Source organism: Brassica napus, chromosome C2, assembly GCF_020379485.1.
Source record: "Brassica napus cultivar Da-Ae chromosome C2, Da-Ae, whole genome shotgun sequence".
Classification (NCBI taxonomy): domain Eukaryota; kingdom Viridiplantae; phylum Streptophyta; class Magnoliopsida; order Brassicales; family Brassicaceae; genus Brassica; species Brassica napus.
In genome coordinates this window covers 19,006,739-19,025,704 of record NC_063445.1, presented here as the reverse complement: position 1 = coordinate 19,025,704, position 18,966 = coordinate 19,006,739, and the positions used below count along the sequence as shown (strand labels likewise).

The 18,966-nt window shown below is 32.4% G+C and overlaps 2 protein-coding genes and 1 pseudogene across 2 annotated transcripts; 2 read left to right on the top strand and 1 right to left on the bottom strand.

Annotated features, from left to right (window-relative positions):
* The first annotated feature begins 98 nt into the window (after positions 1–98).
* On the top strand, positions 99–2,381 carry LOC106428523 (splicing factor YJU2). The gene is made up of 2 exons (XM_013869280.3): positions 99–917; positions 1,118–2,381. Exons 1-2 carry the CDS (start codon positions 801–803, stop codon positions 1,253–1,255), a joined length of 255 nt encoding a protein of 84 aa, XP_013724734.1. The 5' UTR covers positions 99–800; the 3' UTR covers positions 1,256–2,381.
* Positions 2,382–12,229: 9,848 nt separating this feature from the next.
* Positions 12,230–18,661, bottom strand: LOC106428524 (annotated as a pseudogene).
* On the top strand, positions 13,400–14,270 carry LOC106428495 (exportin-2-like). The gene is made up of 2 exons (XM_013869261.1): positions 13,400–13,632; positions 13,727–14,270. Exons 1-2 carry the CDS (start codon positions 13,400–13,402, stop codon positions 14,268–14,270), a joined length of 777 nt encoding a protein of 258 aa, XP_013724715.1.
* Positions 18,662–18,966: the final 305 nt, after the last annotated feature.

Sequence of the window (18,966 nt, the reverse complement as noted above, 5' to 3'; positions counted from 1 at the left end):
CAAAAACTGTTTTAGTGCTATCCTAGTCATTTTCTCTACAAAATATATAATATTATATTTTTAAATATTGATAAACAACAGATAAGAAAAAGAAAATAAACTAAAGTATTAATCAAATAATTACACTTTCTAAAATATTTTGGATCTAAATTAGTTAACTTTTATAAAGTATATTATATGCAAATACAGTAGACATCTATTTTGTTGTGTTTATAATATATAATAGATATTTAATTTAATTTAAATTAAATTAACTATAATCTTATATATTGTTACTATATGAATTATTATATTTTCTAGCAGGAAATATTATTATATCAAATACATATTATTGTATTACATATATATGTTTCCAGTAATTTAATTTGAAAAATATTATCAAGCAAAAATAAAAGTCACAAATAAGAAAATTGAACATACTAATTTAAATCCGGTGAAAATATTTTTTTTATAATTCAAAGCCAAGCAATAGCTTAGAATTAAGAAGACTTCCTATTATATTTTCAAATTGTTTTCCCTTTTCCTTTGTTAAGAAGGCATAATATAGCTGTCAAAAAAAAAAAAGAAGGCATAATGTCCTTTTCCTAAACTCTTTTGCATTATGTAGTTTCCTTTTTTTTTGTGACAGAAACGATGCCTTTTTTGGAAAATTTATATGGTTTAACTTAAGAGAGTTCTATAAGTACGGAGAAGATATAAGCCTTTGAAGAAACGAAAGCATAAAATCAGAACAAGAATTTTCCTCTCTTTTTGTCCCCTGCGATTTTGTTTAGAAGAAGAAACTAAGAGAAAGAGACGACATGGGAGACCGAAACGTTAGTCTGATGCTTCCCATGAGTGTCCAATGCAATACCTGCGGAAACTATATCTACAAGGGAACCAAATTCAATTCGCGTAAAGAAGACGTCATCGGCGAGGTAACTGAATACACTTTACTTTTGATTTGATTGCTTTCTTGCTATACCCCTTAGTGTATAGTGCCGATCATGCGTATGTTTAGGAATGTAATCTGATTTTCTTGTCGGTGGAAGAAGTTCATGATTTGAATCTTATCTTGAAAACACTTTGAATTTTTTTTACTAATCAAATAGTTTCTGTTTTTTTTTTCAACGTGCAGACATATCTTGGGATTCAAATCTTCAGATTCTACTTCAGGTGCACCCATTGCTCTGCAGAGCTGACCATGAAGACTGATCCAGAAAACTCAGATTATATTGCAGAATCTGGGGCAACTCGTTGTGAACACTGGCCTTAGTTATAGCTTTTTGTGTATTTTTTGGTTATTTCATGCATGATATTTATTTACATGATTTACGCTACGTTATGCAATAATGCACAAGTTTAATTGAGCCCCGACACGATGGAATCATCAACTTTCTCTATGCGTTAACTTTGTTTTTGTTTGGTCAACCACGCTCCCACGCTCTCCAGGTTCTTTAAGATACAAGAATTTATACATGAATTATTTTTGTACAAAACCATCTCCAGGTTTAGCTTTTAAGAGCAGATTTATAATGCGAATGTGTTCATATATATTGTTAAGAATATATATTTTGTCTTTCACGTATCGCCACATAACGTCTACGGGGTTTTAGGTATGATTCTCACTTTTTTTTTTTTTTTTTGAAATTTTGATTCTCACGAATTTAAATTGGATTTTGAACTTTACGAGTCCAAAATCAGGATTAACATTGAACTTTAGGTTTTACGGATCCAAGAATTCAAAGTTTAGGTCACGTTTCCTAAACTCTAGTTGTTTCTCGGTAGTGTCACCAAGCCACAGGATAAAAGATGATCTAAATACTGAATGGTCAGTATGGAGACATGTCACAATTGAGCAGCCTTGAACTGATCGTGCCAATGATCTGGAATAAGTATACAGAGGAAGTCGGTCCACATAGATTAAAGGGCAACAAGCAGCAGCAGGTACATGCAACCAAAACCACATTGTAATCAGATTTACACTTTGGTCCAATGGAACACGCTTGAACTCGTGCACTTCTTCCACCATTACAAGCCAATCAAGCACTTCACTATAAGAGAAAGTAACTTGTTGTAACATTGATACAAAAGGACAGGACTTTGAGTTGCTACCGTTGGACGTGGCTAGATAATCTGTCCTGCAATATACATGTGGGAACAACAATGGTGGAGTGTGTTCTTGCAAATATCTTGTATAATTTTGATTGGGAGTTATCAGAAGGCATGGTGGTCGAAGATTTCATAATGGAAGAAGCTCCAAGGCTCACCGTGAGCAAGAAAAAAATGAGCTTCTACTTGTTCCTGTTAAGTTCCTGTTCGTTTGTACATCTGGAAGATGCATCCAGATGGTCCATCTAGATGTCTTATTTAGATGTTCCATCTCGGTGTTGTTCGTTTCTTCATTTCGTCCATGCATCCAGATGAATCATCTGAATGCAACTATGTTCGTTTGCTTTTCATTTTTTAACTCCCATCTCCATCCAGGTAGACTTGTTAATAAAATGACTAAAATATAATTTTTTACGTTTCGGAGGAAAAATAACATTTTTTACCGTTTTGGCGGAAAATATTTTTGCGGTTTTTGAGAAAAAATATGTTTTTGGCGAAAAAGTGTATTTTCGTGGTTTCGGCGGAAAATACGTTTTTATGGGTTTGGCGGAAAAATAAGTTTTTGCGGTTTGGACGGGAAAAGTGTATTTTTGCGGTTTTGGCGGGAAAAGTGTTTTCGACGAGAAAATTTTTTTTCACGATTTTGACGGGAAAGTTTTTTTTCGTGATTTTGGCGGGAAAAGCTTTTTCGCGATTTTGGTGAGAAAATTGTGTTTTCCGGTTTTGGCGGGAAATTGTGTTTTTCTGGTTTTGGCGGGAAAATGCGTTTTTTCCGGTTTTGGCGGGAAAATTCTGTTTTCCGGTTTTGGCGGGAAAATTGTGTTTTTCGGTTTTGGCGGGAAAATTGTGTTTTTCTCGTTTTGGCGGGAAAACGCGTTTTTCCGGCTTTGGCGGGAAAATTCTGTTTTCCGGCTTTGGCGGGAAAATTCAGTTTTTCAGTTTTGGCGGAAAAATTGTGTTTTTCGGTTTTGGGGGGAAAATTGTGTTTTTCCGGTTTTGGCGGGAAAATTGTGTTTTTCTGGTTTTGGCGGGAAAATGCATTTTCCGGTTTTGGCGGGAAAATGTGTTTTTCCGGTTTTGGCGAGAAAATTGGGTTTTCCGGTTTTGGCGGGAAAATTGGGGTTTTTCCGGTTTTGGCGGGAAAATGCATTTTTCCGGTTTTGGCGGGAAAATTGTGTTTTCCGGTTTTGGCGGGAAAATTGTGTTTTCAGGTTTTGGCGGAAAAATTGCGTTTTCCGGTTTTGGCGGAAAAATTCTGTTTTCCGGTTTTGGTGGGAAATTGTGTTTTCCGGTTTTGGCGGGAAAATTGCATTTTTCCGGTTTTGGCGGGAAAATGCTTTTTGCGGTTTTGGCCGGAAAATGTTTTTTGGAGTTTTGGCGGGAATATGCATTTTTTGGGTTTTGGCGGGAAAATGCGTTTTTTGGGGTTTGGCGGAAAAATGCGTTTTTTCGGTTTTGATTGGAAATGTGTTTTTTCGGTTTTGGTCGAAAAGTGCGATTTTACTGGTTTGACCGAAAAATGTGTTTTTATGGAAATGTGCATTTTACACCATCAAGACTCATCTTCATTTGGATGACAATTTGAGATGAGTTTTTAAAAATTCAGCTGGGTGATCCATTTGGATGTAGCATTATAATGCACAAAACGAACATCGATTTGCATCTTCACCCAGATGGATCACCTGGGTGAGCAAACGAACAGGGCCTAAGTACTTGGATCACTGATATGTTCTTCATCGATTGACCATCTTTCCTACTTATTATGATTTTTATGTCATGTCATTGGTTTGGTATTTTGAACATCTCCAAACTATTGGATATTTTGTCCTACCAAGCCTAAGATACTTTTCTTGCTTTTCAAGAAAAGATGCTTCTTTTCTTGACTGATTTAATAATGAATGTTGTAAAGTTTGGCCTGTTAGTCGCTTTGTACTCGTATACAACATTCTATATCTTCAAGATGAGTGTATCCAAATCCTTGAGAGGAACTATAAGTTTATCAGTGAACTTTGGTTATATTTTTTTGTTCAACGGTTTTCAAAATTATTTTATGTTTGCGAAAAAACTTAAACCTTACAAAAACCGAATAAGCAATCTGATGAATGCCCCAAAGAGCTCTCTGCGGGAATTAAAAGAATGGAAGAGACAATGAGTGCCGTCTTAACCAATATAATAGCTCTAGTCGAAACACGGAATATTGACCTTTTTATAAATATTTTCTATATTTTTCTTCACTGCATTTCTTTTAACTTGAACTTTAAGACCTGAAACCAGTGTTTTGAAAACCGAACCGGACCGGCCGGTCGGACCGTGACTCGGCCATCTATTCGGTTCCGGGTTATACTAAAAACCGGATTTGAGTTAAATTGGCAAACCCGGTCAAAAACCGGTAAAACTCGCTAAAACCAGTGATCAAGATTGATATTAAAATCCTATTTTTTTCAAATTCAAGTATTTTTTAAACTGCAAATTTTTAAAATATTTCATACAAATTCATATTGTTTTCTAAGTACCTATCTAAATAAATTGTTTTCATTATTTTAGATTATTTTTAATTTTTTATTTTTTGTTTTCATACCATTTTAGATTCTAATAATTATATAAAATTTTATAAAAATAATTTTATGTTATATATATAATAGTTACTTAATATAAAATTTAATTAAAATTTAAAACCCAGTTGAACCAGTTGGACCGGTCTGGCCATTGATCTAGTTACAGTGCCGAATCAACGTCTTGTCCGGTTTTCAAAACACTACCTGAAACAAATAAAAAAAAATATCTCAAAACTAATGGTGAATGTACAGATTTTTTATTGTTTTGTCTTGTGATAAATAAATTAGGTTTACTTAATTATGAGTATTTTTGATAATTTAACAGATTGAAATAGACCTTTAAAACAACACAAAATTTTTTGGACCCATGGATCTATGGCAAATGTCTATGTTGCCATGGATAAGAGCCGGGGCTGGAGACAATAACTACTTTGGTTGATCACAAAAGGTCCAGATGCAGAATGGTCTTGGAACCAAAGTGTAAATCATAGTCGATCCTCTAGTATGGTAGGCTTATTATGCACGGAAGGGTGAAGCCTGATTCCAAATTTTTGATAAATCTAATCTAACTCTATTAAAAAGAGAATAACAAGTCTTTTTAGCTATGCCACGTCGGATCAGAAAATTAGCAAATCATATTGCAACAATCATCCATGTCATCTGTTTGTATTTGATTTTGGGCTTCGTCTTTTGTTCTGGGCTTCTTATTTTACATTTCTTTAGTTTTTAGTGAATGAGAATAAATTTCATAAAAAATGAATTTAATATCAATCTACCCGGATCACATTCTTTACCATTGGATTAGATTTAATCCAACGGACCACATCTGACCATTGTTTCTCTCTCTCTCTCTCTCTCTCTTTTTTCTCTTTGTCGACACTTTGCTTTTCTAAGGTTTCTATAAGATTTAAAATAAAAGTATTGACTATGTTATTGTTAGAAAAATATATGGTAATATATTGTTAGCGTAAATTTAAGATATGAACAAAATAATAATAGTCTAATGAAATGATCTAACAATATTGTGTAAGTAGATTTTTTTAAGACTTTTTCTCTTTTAATAGTATAGATTACTCAATTTTTGTTTCTCGACATGTTTTTGTTCTAAATCTAAGGGCATCAGCATTGAAGGGCCTTAGCAAAAGTTCACACAGTTTTTGACAAAAAAATATTAAAATATTCCAATAGTGTTGAATCCGTGTCGTGCGAGGCCGCTGGGAAGACCCCGTATCGTTACTGTTCTGCGGGCCCCATGCCACTTGGCGGTCCGCAATTGGACGAATATTAATTTTTTTTTTTTTTAAATGAAACGAAAAACGAAATTAAAATAATAATAATAGGAGCATTGGGAATCGATAAGTGAGGTTCACCAATGCTGATGGTCTAATAAGCTCGTATTTCTGAGATGTTCCCATTTAAAAAGTCTGAGTACAACGAGTCTGAGTACAACGAGTCAGAGCCAAGCTTATCTAATATATTACTCCCAAGGTTTTTCAATATAAGTCGTTTTAGAGAAATTGTTTTGTTCCAAATTATATGTCGTTTTTGGTTTTATATGTAACATTTATTAATAATTAATGTTGTTTGACCAATGATAATATATCATCTATTTTTCTATTGCTTGAATTGTGGTTAGGTATATAATTAATGATGTTTTTGTTTAGAAAGTATAAGAAATTAATGATTTTCTTAATCTATGTGTATAGCTGTAAAACGATTTATATTTAAAAACGGAGGGAGTAATTTAGAGTACTCTTAAATAATTAGTTAATATGATATATTTGATTATTTATATAAATAATAAACCAACTATAAATTTAGATTTATTTTTTAATTATTACAAAATCTTACAAAAAAATTAAATGTTATGTAAAACAAGAAATTAGTTTTCTTGTTTTAGAATAAAAATTTAAAATTTTATTCAAAAACAAGAAAACAAATTTTTAAAATTTTATTCTAAAACAAGAAAACAAGTAAACAAGAAACAAATTAAAAAACATAATATTCTTATAAATCAGTGTTAATTAAAATTTTATTCTAAAACAAGAAAAAAAATTATATACTATTTTTTATATATTTTATAATTATATTCTGTGTTAGATAAAAATAGAAGTGATTTATGAATTAAATATGACAAAATATATTAAATAGGTAAATTAACTAATTTTGTTTTTTTTTAATTTGTTCCATTTAAACAAATTATCACTCATCAATAAAATAGATTAAAATTTGTAAACTATATAATATTTTTATACAAAAATAAATTTATTAGTATAAATTAATTTTTTATATCTAAAACTATAAATTATCTTTTTATCTATATTATTAAAACTGAAGTACAAATATAAATTTATCTTTAAACTTACTATACATCTTATGCCACTGCAAAACTAACTAATCCTAACTTTAAGCATTTAATGTTATTTCCAAATTTAAAACATATCACTTTAATCAATTTCATAACTAACTAGCTAACTAACTAATAAAATTAATTAAGTTTTTCGGTAACAATTATAGGGGTTTTTGTAAAATTGACTCAAAACATGAAGTCAATCAAAAAAATAACCTATGTTTTTTTTGGGGTTTTTTTTGCCATATTCATCCCACAAGTTCACATTATTTATAAAAATACCATTAGCTTTTTTTCTTTTCGAAATGACATTTTACTCTCTCAGCCTCATCATCTTCATGTATTTACAAGATTGTCATTGCCATCAATACATCAACCACCATGAACAACCAATTTTAAGCTCTTAATACACCTCAAATCAATTTACACTTCTTCTTTCTCAATTCTTATCAACTAAAAACAACATTTCTTTCACTTTCTCTCCAAATTCATCCAAAAAAATTCAAAAATTTTGATTCTAAAATTTGTATGGTTCATAGAGCCATTGAAGCTTGTGATTCTTGGTGGATCACTTTTGTTTGAGATTCTGAGTGTTTGGAAAAGATTTATGTGTGCTAAACAAGTTATCTCACTAGTTGAAACTATGAAATTGAGATTTTTTCCAGATATGTTCGTGCAGACAACTTACATGTAAATCTTCTGGATGTAGACGACTTACCTGCAAGTCGCCTGGTCAATGCAGAGGTTAGTTTTGCAATTGACTTTTAATTTATTTTTTCTAGACGACTTACAGGTTAGTCGTCCACCTTTGTTTGATAAAAAAAATCGAGACGACTTACATGTAAGTCGCCTCGGGAAATCGGGTTAGTTTTACATTTGACCAGAATATGTCAGAAATTTGATTTTTCCTGGACGACTTACAAGTTAGTTGTCCAGTAGAAAATTAAAAAATTAATATATTTTTTAGACGACTTACATGAAAGTCGTTCGTCCGACTACTTACATGTAAGCCGTCCAGGATTTTATTCTGAGATTCTGGTCAAACCTTGCTTATCTTGGACGACTTACAGGTTAGTCGTCTAGGAAAAAAAACTCGAGACGACTAACGTGTAACCCGTCTAGAAAAAAACATTTTTTTGTTTAATAATTCGATTGCAAAACTAACCTGAGACGACTTACAAGTTAGTCGTCTAGAAAATAAAAAATATTAATTTTCTTAATTTTCTAATTGACGACTTACTTGTAAGTAGTCCAGAAAAAGTCAAATTTCTGACACATTTCGGTCAAATGCAAAACTAACCCGTTTTCCCTAAACGACTTACATGTAAGTCGTCTAGATTTTTTGTATCAAACAAATGTGGACGACTAACCTGCAAGTCGTCTAGGTTAAAAATCAATTGCAAAACTAACCTAAATAGACGACCTCCGTGGAAGTCGTCTGCGTCAATGTTTAATAAACTTTCATTTTCTCTAAACCTATAAAAAAATTTAATATTTTTTTGTTAATTCATGTATATTAGTCAATATTATGGCTACTGAATGAAATTTATAACTTAATTGGTGATATTTATGAGGTTACCAACATTCACGTTAATTAAAGTTTCTAACTGATACGAGAAGACTTCTGTGAAAGTCTTCTACGCTTTTTTTTGAATAACTTGTATATTTAAGAGAGATAAGTAACTTCAACATATGTAAAACTCATATTTTCAAAAAATGTTTTCTCCTTTAGTTTTACTAAATTTGACCAAGTTTTTCAACACAAACTTGTAAAAAATGTTATATGTTTTGACTAATTACTATTGTTTGTTTCCATCTCTTAAGTATTATTGTTATACACACCAATGATGATTATTGTTATGAGTTGAAAAAAATGTTAAAATGCTTCTTAAAATGTTGTATCAATATGAGACTACCAACATTCTTGTTTATTAAGATGAGAAAAAGACCATTGGAGTTTATTATTGCATAAGGGAGATCCAGAGATAAGAAAAAGGCTATTGAAGTATATTATTTCATTGATTTGTAAATGTGTAAACACATTGTTAGCACATATATTATATCTTGGGAAACATTATTACTGATTTTACAAAAAATTCACAACTAAAAGAGTAGACATGCAAATAAAAAAACAGACCACAAATAAAACTATTATAGATCATTCCTCTACAAAGACAAGCTTGGACTCCACTTGATATAGAAGAAGACTTCGTCAGAAGACTTCCTCGAAGTCGTCTAGCGCATTATATTTTTGAGACGACTAACATGTAAGTCATCCCAGAAATCTTCCGGATCTGAAAAACAGGCATATCAAATCCAAATCTGAAAAATCTGCATATCAAAAAAACGTTCAAATGGCTTAAAAACAGAGAAAATGAGTGGAAGATTAGATAAATCTACATTTATAGAACACACAAAAATACATATCTAAAATTAATAGTATCTTTAAATGAGTGGAAGATGAGAACCATCTGATTAAAAACCTGCAAAAAAAAGATAGATTAGTGAGAAAGACACGAGACAAAACTGAAAAATTCATATAAAGTTTGGTGTTTTCAAGTCAAAGAGATTAGAGTGGGGTTTGGAGAGTTTTAGTTTGGGAAAAAAGTAAGAACTTTATACAACAGAAAGTTACCAAATGAAGAAAAGTCAAACATAAAAACTTGCCAAAACGCTCATATCTGTTATGAAAGGGAGAGACATGGGAGAAGACTCCGTCAAACGACTTCCATGACGTCGTCTAGCGCATTATATTTTAGACGACTAACAGGCAAGTCATCCCAGATGTCTTCTAGATCTGAAAAACCTGCATATCCAAATCCAGATCTGAAAACCTGCATATCCAAATCCAGATCTGAAAAACCTGCATATCCAAAAACGTTCAAATGACTTAAAAACAGAGAAAATGAGTAGAAGGTTAGATAAATCTACTTTTATAGAACACACAAAAATACATATCTAAATTTGATAGATATACATTTAAATGAGTGGAAGATGAAAACCATGTGATGAAAAACCTGCAAAAACAAGATAAATTAGTGAGAAAGACATGAGACAAAAACAATAAATTGATATAAACCTTAGTGTATATAAGTTCAAAGAGATTTGAGAGAAGTTGAAGAGTTTTAGAATGATGAACATTACATTTTTGTTGCGGCCATCTGAGAGAATGAGAGAGAATGTGTAAATTTTTCTTATATAGAGAGACAAAAATCCAATTAGCTTAAATATTTTTGATTCAGACGACTTCCTAGACGACTTACTTATAAGTCACCCAGAAGACTTTAATATTTTTAGCGGGAAACTAAAATAGAAGACTTCCTAGTAAGTCGTCTGGTTTAAATTATTTAAGCGGGAAAATAATTTTTTTTTTAAAATTAGGCAGGAATATTTGGACGACTTACAAGTTAGTCGTCTAGATCCTAAACATAACCCCTAAACTTAATTAATTAACTAAACAATTCATAAAATCAAAATAAACTTCAATAGTGTTTACTATACACAAAAATAAATACTTATAGGTAAAAATTTAATTTTTCAAAAAAACATTCAAGCTTTCAAAAATCTAACCCTAAGAATACATGCAATACTGCAACATATGTTATCAAACCATAAAACCAAATAATATCATGATTAGCTACTTTCACTCATATATGCTGAAAACTATTCAATTTTATTATATATTAATTTACATTACTTAAAACTGTTTATAATTACATGATTTTAATTTTTCACCTGTCAAAATATTTTTTAAAAATTTAAAAATTATTTTTAAGATCAACTACACTATTTGGACGACTTCCAGCATCTCAGACGACTTCCAGCATCTCAGACGACTCACTGGGGCTATATTCGTAAAAATGACTTATGTTTTTTTGTTTGGTCACAAGGGGCTAGCTGTAATTTCACAAGGCTTTTAGGTTAGTTTTTCATTTGATTCAAGTTTGGTTATACTTTTGCAATCAAAATCAAGTTTTGAGTCATATTTGGTAAATCCCCCAAGATCAAATTTACAATTTCGCTTCTCCATAGCCTCTCTAATAAATTTGAACATATTATAACATTAATTAAACACAACTTCATAAAAAAATTAATAAAATTATTTAAGAACATTTAATTCGAAAATTCTAAAATAAATATATGTGACACATGCAGTTTTTTAAACAACTATCTTAACAATTAAATTATTTATATACTTCGTTAAATTAATATATTATGTTCCATTATTTTCTAAGATATCTATAACAAATCTTTATAAGAAAACAAAATTGATAAATTGTTTTTGTTACGAATCTAATCTATTAAAACTCAAATACAAATATGAATTTTCCCTTATATATATTTTTATTACGTTTAATGCCACTCTATTGTTTTTACTATTAACCATAATATATGTTAATAATAAATTTACAAAAGACAAAATAAATACCAGTTTCTATAAAAATCGTATGTGTGTTACGAAATTGCATAATATTTAGCTGCTAAATAAACTTAAAAGATTGCAATCTTTGATTTCTTAAAAAAGCTAAAATCTAAAAGCAAAAGTCTGAAAAATTCTCTACTAAATACCAAAACATAAACCTGTAACATATCAATATTTTTAATTAGATTCAGAGTTCTTTACAAACCACATATCATAAACATTAGTTATGTATTTATATCGATAATAGAAAATGAAAAATATGGAATATGTTTGTGGTAAATGCTGACATAATTTATTATTTTATTAGTTAATTTTATTTTATTATAAATTCTTAAAAGAAATGTATTTTCTAATAACGTTGAAAACCTTTGTCTAAACCAGTGATAATGGCATCAAACATTTTTATAATACTTTTCTAGAGATTGTCCCAAATATTCATATCTGTCAAATTAATTATTTTGCATGGTATACATTTAAAGATCCATCACCGTCATAGGAAAACACTACAACGTTTTGGTCATATTTACTAAATACTACAAAATATTAAATATTCAATAAACTATTCCTTATAATATTTACAATACATATAATTGAATGAAAACTATTCAACTTATGTTTCTGAAAATATTAATTTATTTAACTATTTCAAACAGTTAACATGCTAACAATATATACTACTATCATATAAAACAAATATGATCCATACTTTTGTTAATTTGTTTATATATGCTAACTTTAGCTATTTAAAAATGAAACAAAATTTTACTCACATCAAAATGATAAATCATAGCATATAAATTTTAGATTTTGTTTTACTAGTATACATAAAATACTGGAAATTATGTTTATAAGACGAAACACAAAATGGCAACTTAAAACAATAAATTATATTTATAATGTAAAGTATACAATTATTGTATTTGAAAAATGACTGAGTTTAAATTTATTATATGGTTAATGTTAATTTATTTACCATTAATCATATAAAACAAATATTAATATATAAAATGAAAACAAATCCGTGCAGGCGCACGGATCATGATTTAGTTTATTTTGAAACTCTCAGCACTATATTGTTTAAACATGTTAATATACAAAAATATAATAGTATACAGTAATCTTTAGTTCATATACTACTTAAAAAATATGTTATTAGAAAACTATTAATTTTAATAATTCATTAAAAATATTAATAACAAATAAAATTTTAATTATTAATTTATTTTTAATTTTATTTATAAAAAATATGTGCAGAAAAATTTAGAAAATATTAACAAAAATTAAAATATTATTTTATAAAATAATGTATTATTGTAGTAACAAAACAAAATTCAAAATTCATATAATCTTCCAAACTCAAAGATTGTTGTGTAATTTTCCAAAGTTTTCTTGACAAAATATACAATTTTGGAAATAAATATTCAAACTAAAAATGATATATTTAAAATTTTACAAAATATAAATTATAGATAATAAAGAATAACTTTTTAAAAGCACCACATAAACAAACTATATATGTTGTAAAAATTAAAGTAGTTTAATATTTTGAAATATAATTTAAAATAAAACTTAATATCATAACATCCAAAAATATCATATATCAATAAAATTTACTAAAATAATATGGTAATTGCTACTATGTATAAAATTTACTAAAATAATATGGCTATATTATTTAAGCAAAATAGTGTTTTTACTTATAAGTCCTGTAAAATATTAAAATGGTATATGTAAAAGTATATTTTTTAAACACAACATGTAAATATAAATTATCTTAAACATAAATATTTTCTATAATATAAATAAATAAATTTTAAAAGTGTATTATATGCAAAATGTATAAATTAAAGAAAGACATTTTTGAAGGAGGTTCTATATTTGATTATTTCAGATTGTTATTTTATTGTACCTAACTCGAAAATATATTTGTAAGTAAGAAAAATTAATAACAAAGTAAAATATATTAAACTGGAAGATTTCATGCCCTATGCGCTTCAGCTTATGGCTCAGTTTATCGAGTTGGATAATGCATCCTCAGATGACATCATGGAAATATGCTTGTCACAAGACTTGGATTCCGAAAATCTTGCAGGCCTAGTTCGTTTGATTCAGACAGTGTTGCCTATTGCACCTGAGACCTTTATTCATGTGTTGCCATATGCTCTGACGATATCAAAAAGACTAGTCTCATCACCAAGGACTGAGAAGCAATGGTTTTGATATTCTTTGTATTCTTTTCAAGGAGCTCAGACCCACCAGGATTGACATGGAGCATCTATTGAAGGTTCTGTTCCAATTGTGTCAAAGTAACAGAACAGTAAAGTTTCAGAAAGCTCTTCTATTGTTCTTCTCGCTGCTTGTGGTGGTTAAGGGAGGAGGTTACCTAGAGGAGAGTATCAATTCAATTCAGGAGAACTTGTTCTTGGACTTCCTCCATGCTATCTGGATACCGAGCCTGAAATCCATCATGGGGGAGAATCATGAGAGGAAGCTGGCTGCTGTTGCAGCAACCAAGGTGTTAGGCGACCTGAAGTATCATCAAAATCCACAAGCAGCAACAAGATGGGGGAAAATGCTCAACAGTGTAATCAGTTTGGTACTATGTCCTGAAAAAACTGAAGATGTTGGTGACAGTGAAAACTCTTTGATCATCCACAATGCTATCAGGAAAGAAGATCATGCTGAAGGCATAAAGGATCCAAAGGAACATCTAGTTCATGCAGTGTCTCATCTTTCCCGTCTTGATCATCCTGGTATGTTGCAAAGCATCATCGCTGAGAACCTCGACCAGCCTAACAAGGTAGCTTGGGATCAGCTATGCACTGCTTACAAAGCAAGCTGTGGCTTCTAGAGGGGTCTGTCTTTTCTTTCTTCTTCAGAGATTATGGTTGGGTGTTGACATAAGCATAGCGAGTTTTTCTTCTGTATAGTGTATATGATTTGTTTAGAAACATACTCCTGATAATAAGAAAAAGTTTAGATACTGGCCATTTACAGATGTCCAAAACGCAGTCACTTGCTTTTACGCATGTAAGTCATAACAAAAAGAGATTAAAACAACATAAATTTAATCACTTGACCAATTACCCTGCAACATCTTTGACTAAGGCACTTTCCACTATTTATTTGCATGCGTCGGCAATTCTTAAATGTAAAGATCATTATGACTGCAATGTACATGATATCACATTTATCATATGTCGGGTTGTAAACCAACCTGAACATTATTGTTGATGTAGATGCTAGAAAAGAGACCGCCATATAAGTCTCCTCCCTCCCATTGCCGGAAATTCTCAGACTTCATAACAGTTAGTCAGTGGTAGAATGAGTCCCTGGGTACGAAAAATAAGAGTAAAATGATAACAGAGAATCACTACTTATCTAATAACTTTTAACTTTGTAAGACAATTTACTAGGCAGTGAAGATACACCACAAATACCGAGTACATTGCACAGAAACTTGTCTGAACATTTGGAATAAGGAAACCCTCCGAACCAATGTTTGCAGCGAAGACTCTTATTAATGGGGGAATAAGCGTTACCTTGATGTCAGTTTTTTTTTTGGTCTACCATCTTATGTTTGTGTCTGCTGCTCTCTCTATTAGTGTGAGATCAGCCACGGAAAGGTTTTTGCTCAGAACTAAGACTTGTCTTAGAGAATGAGTTTTCCCAGAAGTTAATAGATGCACTTGAACCCCAGGACGGAGATCTCATCCACCTTTTCAAGTAAACACTTCCATCTAGATCAGAGGCGTTACTAAAATGTTTACTTGAAAAGAGAATTGAGCCAGTTTGATAGGATTATTTGAAAAATTCCGCATATGTTGAAGAGCTTGAAGTCTTGCAGTACAGTTAAATGGTAGCAATTGCCTTTTCTTTACCCTTCTTTGACCAAAGACATGAAACTGTGGTTTATCATTCTCTTCTAGCCCAAATGCAACTCTATAACTTCACTAATAATAATCGCATGTCAAACATCTCGTCTCAGTTCACATCCTAAGTCAACGAACTCTAGAATCCTAGTGGCCAACCTAAATGAATATATTTACAGGTGAGCATGTCTCTAAGTAACACGACAACCTCAACATATGGTACACTAAGATACGCATCAAAACCCAGAGGACCCACTTGCTGCCCTTTAAGTCAACTGGCGGAAAACTTAAAACAATTAATATATTTTGACACCAAAAGAACAGTTCAGCGCAAAGATGGGAGTTTCTACAGCAAAAGAGAAGTTCGACGACAGAAGGGTTTAAAGGCTTTAAAATCACACTACTCGACTAAAGAACTCCACCTAAAGTTGCATATGCATGCACGCAAGGTGTAAATCTGAAGGAAAGAGATATCCAATCTTACAGATACAGTATTAGTTAAGACAGGCAAAGGGAAAATAGTGTTATGTTGCTCATTCACGAGGGTCCAGGGACTTACATAATAAATAGCTACAAGTACCTGAAAATAGAGAGCTTTCTCAGTTAAAGTCAGTTTCCCAGGCCATCCAACGTCATTCTCCATTTTAAAACAGGTCCTTTCGTGTTAGAGGCATGAACAGAAGCCGCTCCGATGATAACAGCCGAAAATCTGTAGTCTAGACAGCTCTTGCTATCCATGTTCCCCATCTTTTTCAACGTTGTAATTGAATTATATGGATGCTCCTTGTTGTAATATCTTGACCAATTCACCCAATTGGAGCTCAATGCAGCGAACTGGTCAGGTTTGTAATACATATTGGACGCAAACTGAGACAAGTCTTACTTGTTCCTCTTCTTTATATTATATCAGGTAGGTGATGCAGCGGCTCCTCCTTTTCCACGTAACCAGACTTGCAGTACAGCTGAATCCTCCCCCACTCTGTTCTGATTTTTTTCATACTCGCAATGTAGATTCATCATGTTGGCTCTATGTGTCAGAAAAATTCAAAGATGAATCCCCTACCAGAAGTCTCCGCATGAGCAAGTTCCATCTTTAAAACGGTGAAACCTAACAGCATCTCTAACTATTATCTCTCTACCAGACTACCAGTGACGCTGAAGATATGTTTCATTGCAGTGTGGCAATCCACACACACTCTCAGATTCTTCCCTACTCTGATAGGTAAGCCTGAGGGTACAAATATTAACCCAAAAGCAATGGCGAGTCTTTCACTGTGATAGTTAAGCATCTTTATTTTAACTGCTTCCTCAACATCATGCTGAACAAAACTAGTATCCGGTTTATAACCATCATCTACAATCATTTGGTTCAGTTCCTCGAGCTTAGCATATATCCGATCTAGATATTGACTTGACTCGTCATCCGCTGAGAAACTGTGCAACTTCCCTTTCCATTTGATCCAGCTCTGTCCAGGTTCTTTTCTCATTTTCTTCTCTCTCATCTCCCGCCTTAACTGCGCCACACAATCCCATTTTTCTTTAGAAGCATATATGCTTAATAACAAGGTGTAGCCAGCAGGATGGTGAGGATCTAGCTCTATGAGTAATTCAGCCGCATGTTTACCTATTTCCAAGTTACCTTTGTTTCTACATGCGCTGAGTAAAGTGGTCCAACCAATTGCATCCGGAGGAAAAGGCATCCCATTAATGAAACTCATGGCTTCCTCTAACCTTCCAGATCGACTGAAGAGATCAATCATGCAAGAAGCCATTACTCGGTTCTATTCCATATTCATCTGTCATTAACTCAAAATATCTCTGTCCTTTCTCCACTAATCCTGCCCTACTGCAAGCTGAGATAACACCGGTCAAAGTCACTGCATCAGGTTTTAGTCCATGTTGTACCATTCTGTCAAACAAATCAATAGCCTCGCTGGCTCTTCCGAATTGGGCATAGGCAGAAACCATTGCAGTCCAAGAGACTTCATCCCTGAAACTCATCTCGTTGAACAGCCTAGTGGAATCATCGATGTTTCCACATTTTCCATACAGAGTCACCAGTGAGTTTGAGACGGTAACATAATGTATAAGGCCAGAAACTATAGTCTTTCCATGAAACTGGGAGCCTTCTTCTAAGCTAGCTATGTTGGAACACGCACTGATCGCTTGTCCCAGCGTATAATGATCTGGTTGAATTCCGCTTCTTTGCATTTCAACGAGCATTATAACAGCTTCTTCAGCACGACCGGTCTGGCCATAACCCACAACCATTGCTGTCCAAGACACAACATTTTTCTGCTTCATTCCATCAAAAACAGTCTTTGCGTAGTCTATACACTTACACTTACAATACATGTCAATAAGAGCACTACCCACGTATACGTTATCCTGAAAATTGGTCCTGATTATACAAGCATGAACTTTTTTCCCTTCCCTTATTGCTCCTAATCCCCCACAAGCAGGTAGTACACTTCCAAAAGTAAATTGATCCATCTTCAAGCCTTCCTCTTTCATCTCTCTGAAAAATTCAATAGCCTCCTTCTCCAGCCCATTCTGAGCAAGCCCTTTTATCATAGCCGTCCAAGAAACCGAATCTTTCTCCATTCCTTGAAACAGCTTCCGCGCATCATTGATCATTCCACTCGCTAGAAGTCCTCCCATCAGTGAGTTGTACATAACCGTGTTCCTATCCTCTACACTGTAAAACACCTTCTTTGAAACCAACTTTCGCATACATATCCATCAACGCACTCCCAACTAAAAGATAAGACTCAAACCCACGTTTGCTCACCTGTACATGAACTTGCTTCCCCAAACTAACACGCCCATTGTCAGAAGAAAGTTTCAGCATTGTCATCAAAGTAACCCTTGTCAAATTCTCACAACCATCTTTCATCATCGTGTTGTAAGCCTTGACGGCTTCACCAAGCAGACCACTCAAGGAGTAACCCGAAATAAGCAAGTTCCAGGAGACACCATCACGAAAAGAAAGCTTCTTGAAGGTGCGTTCCATCTCAGAGAGATGCCCAGATTGGGACTGTTCCAGGAGTGGAGGTTTGGTTGGGGAATTTCGTCGAACGCTCGGCGAGCGTAAGTGGAGTTTCTGATTTTCGCATACCCATGGACGAGTTTGTTGTGTAGGATTGTCTCTGGAGAGGGAAGAGCTATGATGATATGGGCGTGGATCGTCTTCAAATGGCGGCTCTGGTTTCTACCTCCATGCTCAAGGCATTGCTTTATCTGAGCAGAGTAGTAGCTCGACGCCATTGTCTTGTTCATTTGGATGTTTCAGAGTTTGAAAATTCTCTAAAAATACATGAACCAATTTTCATTTGCTATATGATAATACATAAATTATTTTGGCTTTTTCAATATCCAATTAATATATGAAATTTTGAAAATCAAAAGTTTTACACAGTCCAAATAACAACATCTACCCGCTAAATAAATCCAATAAACCGTTGCTAGTTTGGTGGTGTAAGATTTTCGTTTTGATAAAAAGTAGATATTAATTGGAGATAAAAACGGAAACCCAAGATACTATATCTCCTATATATTAATTTATATAATGGAGGATCATTTATAAAGCTATAACGTTAAGTTTGTACTAATTAAAAATAGACCGGCGTTTCTCTTTCTTTCAAAGACAAAGCAACAGTTTGATTTTGTCCAGAA

What these genes read in the sequence shown, in the direction of transcription:
- LOC106428495 (XM_013869261.1), top strand. Translation starts at nt 13,400, where the DNA reads ATGCCCTATGCGCTTCAGCTTATGGCTCAGTTTATCGAGTTGGATAAT. An exon ending in CCAAGGACTGAGAAGCAATG is followed by an intron (nt 13,633 to 13,726) that starts GTTTTGATATTC and finishes ATTGTGTCAAAG; the next exon opens with TAACAGAACAGTAAAGTTTC.
- LOC106428523 (XM_013869280.3), top strand. Translation starts at nt 801, where the DNA reads ATGGGAGACCGAAACGTTAGTCTGATGCTTCCCATGAGTGTCCAATGC. An exon ending in AAGAAGACGTCATCGGCGAG is followed by an intron (nt 918 to 1,117) that starts GTAACTGAATAC and finishes TTCAACGTGCAG; the next exon opens with ACATATCTTGGGATTCAAAT.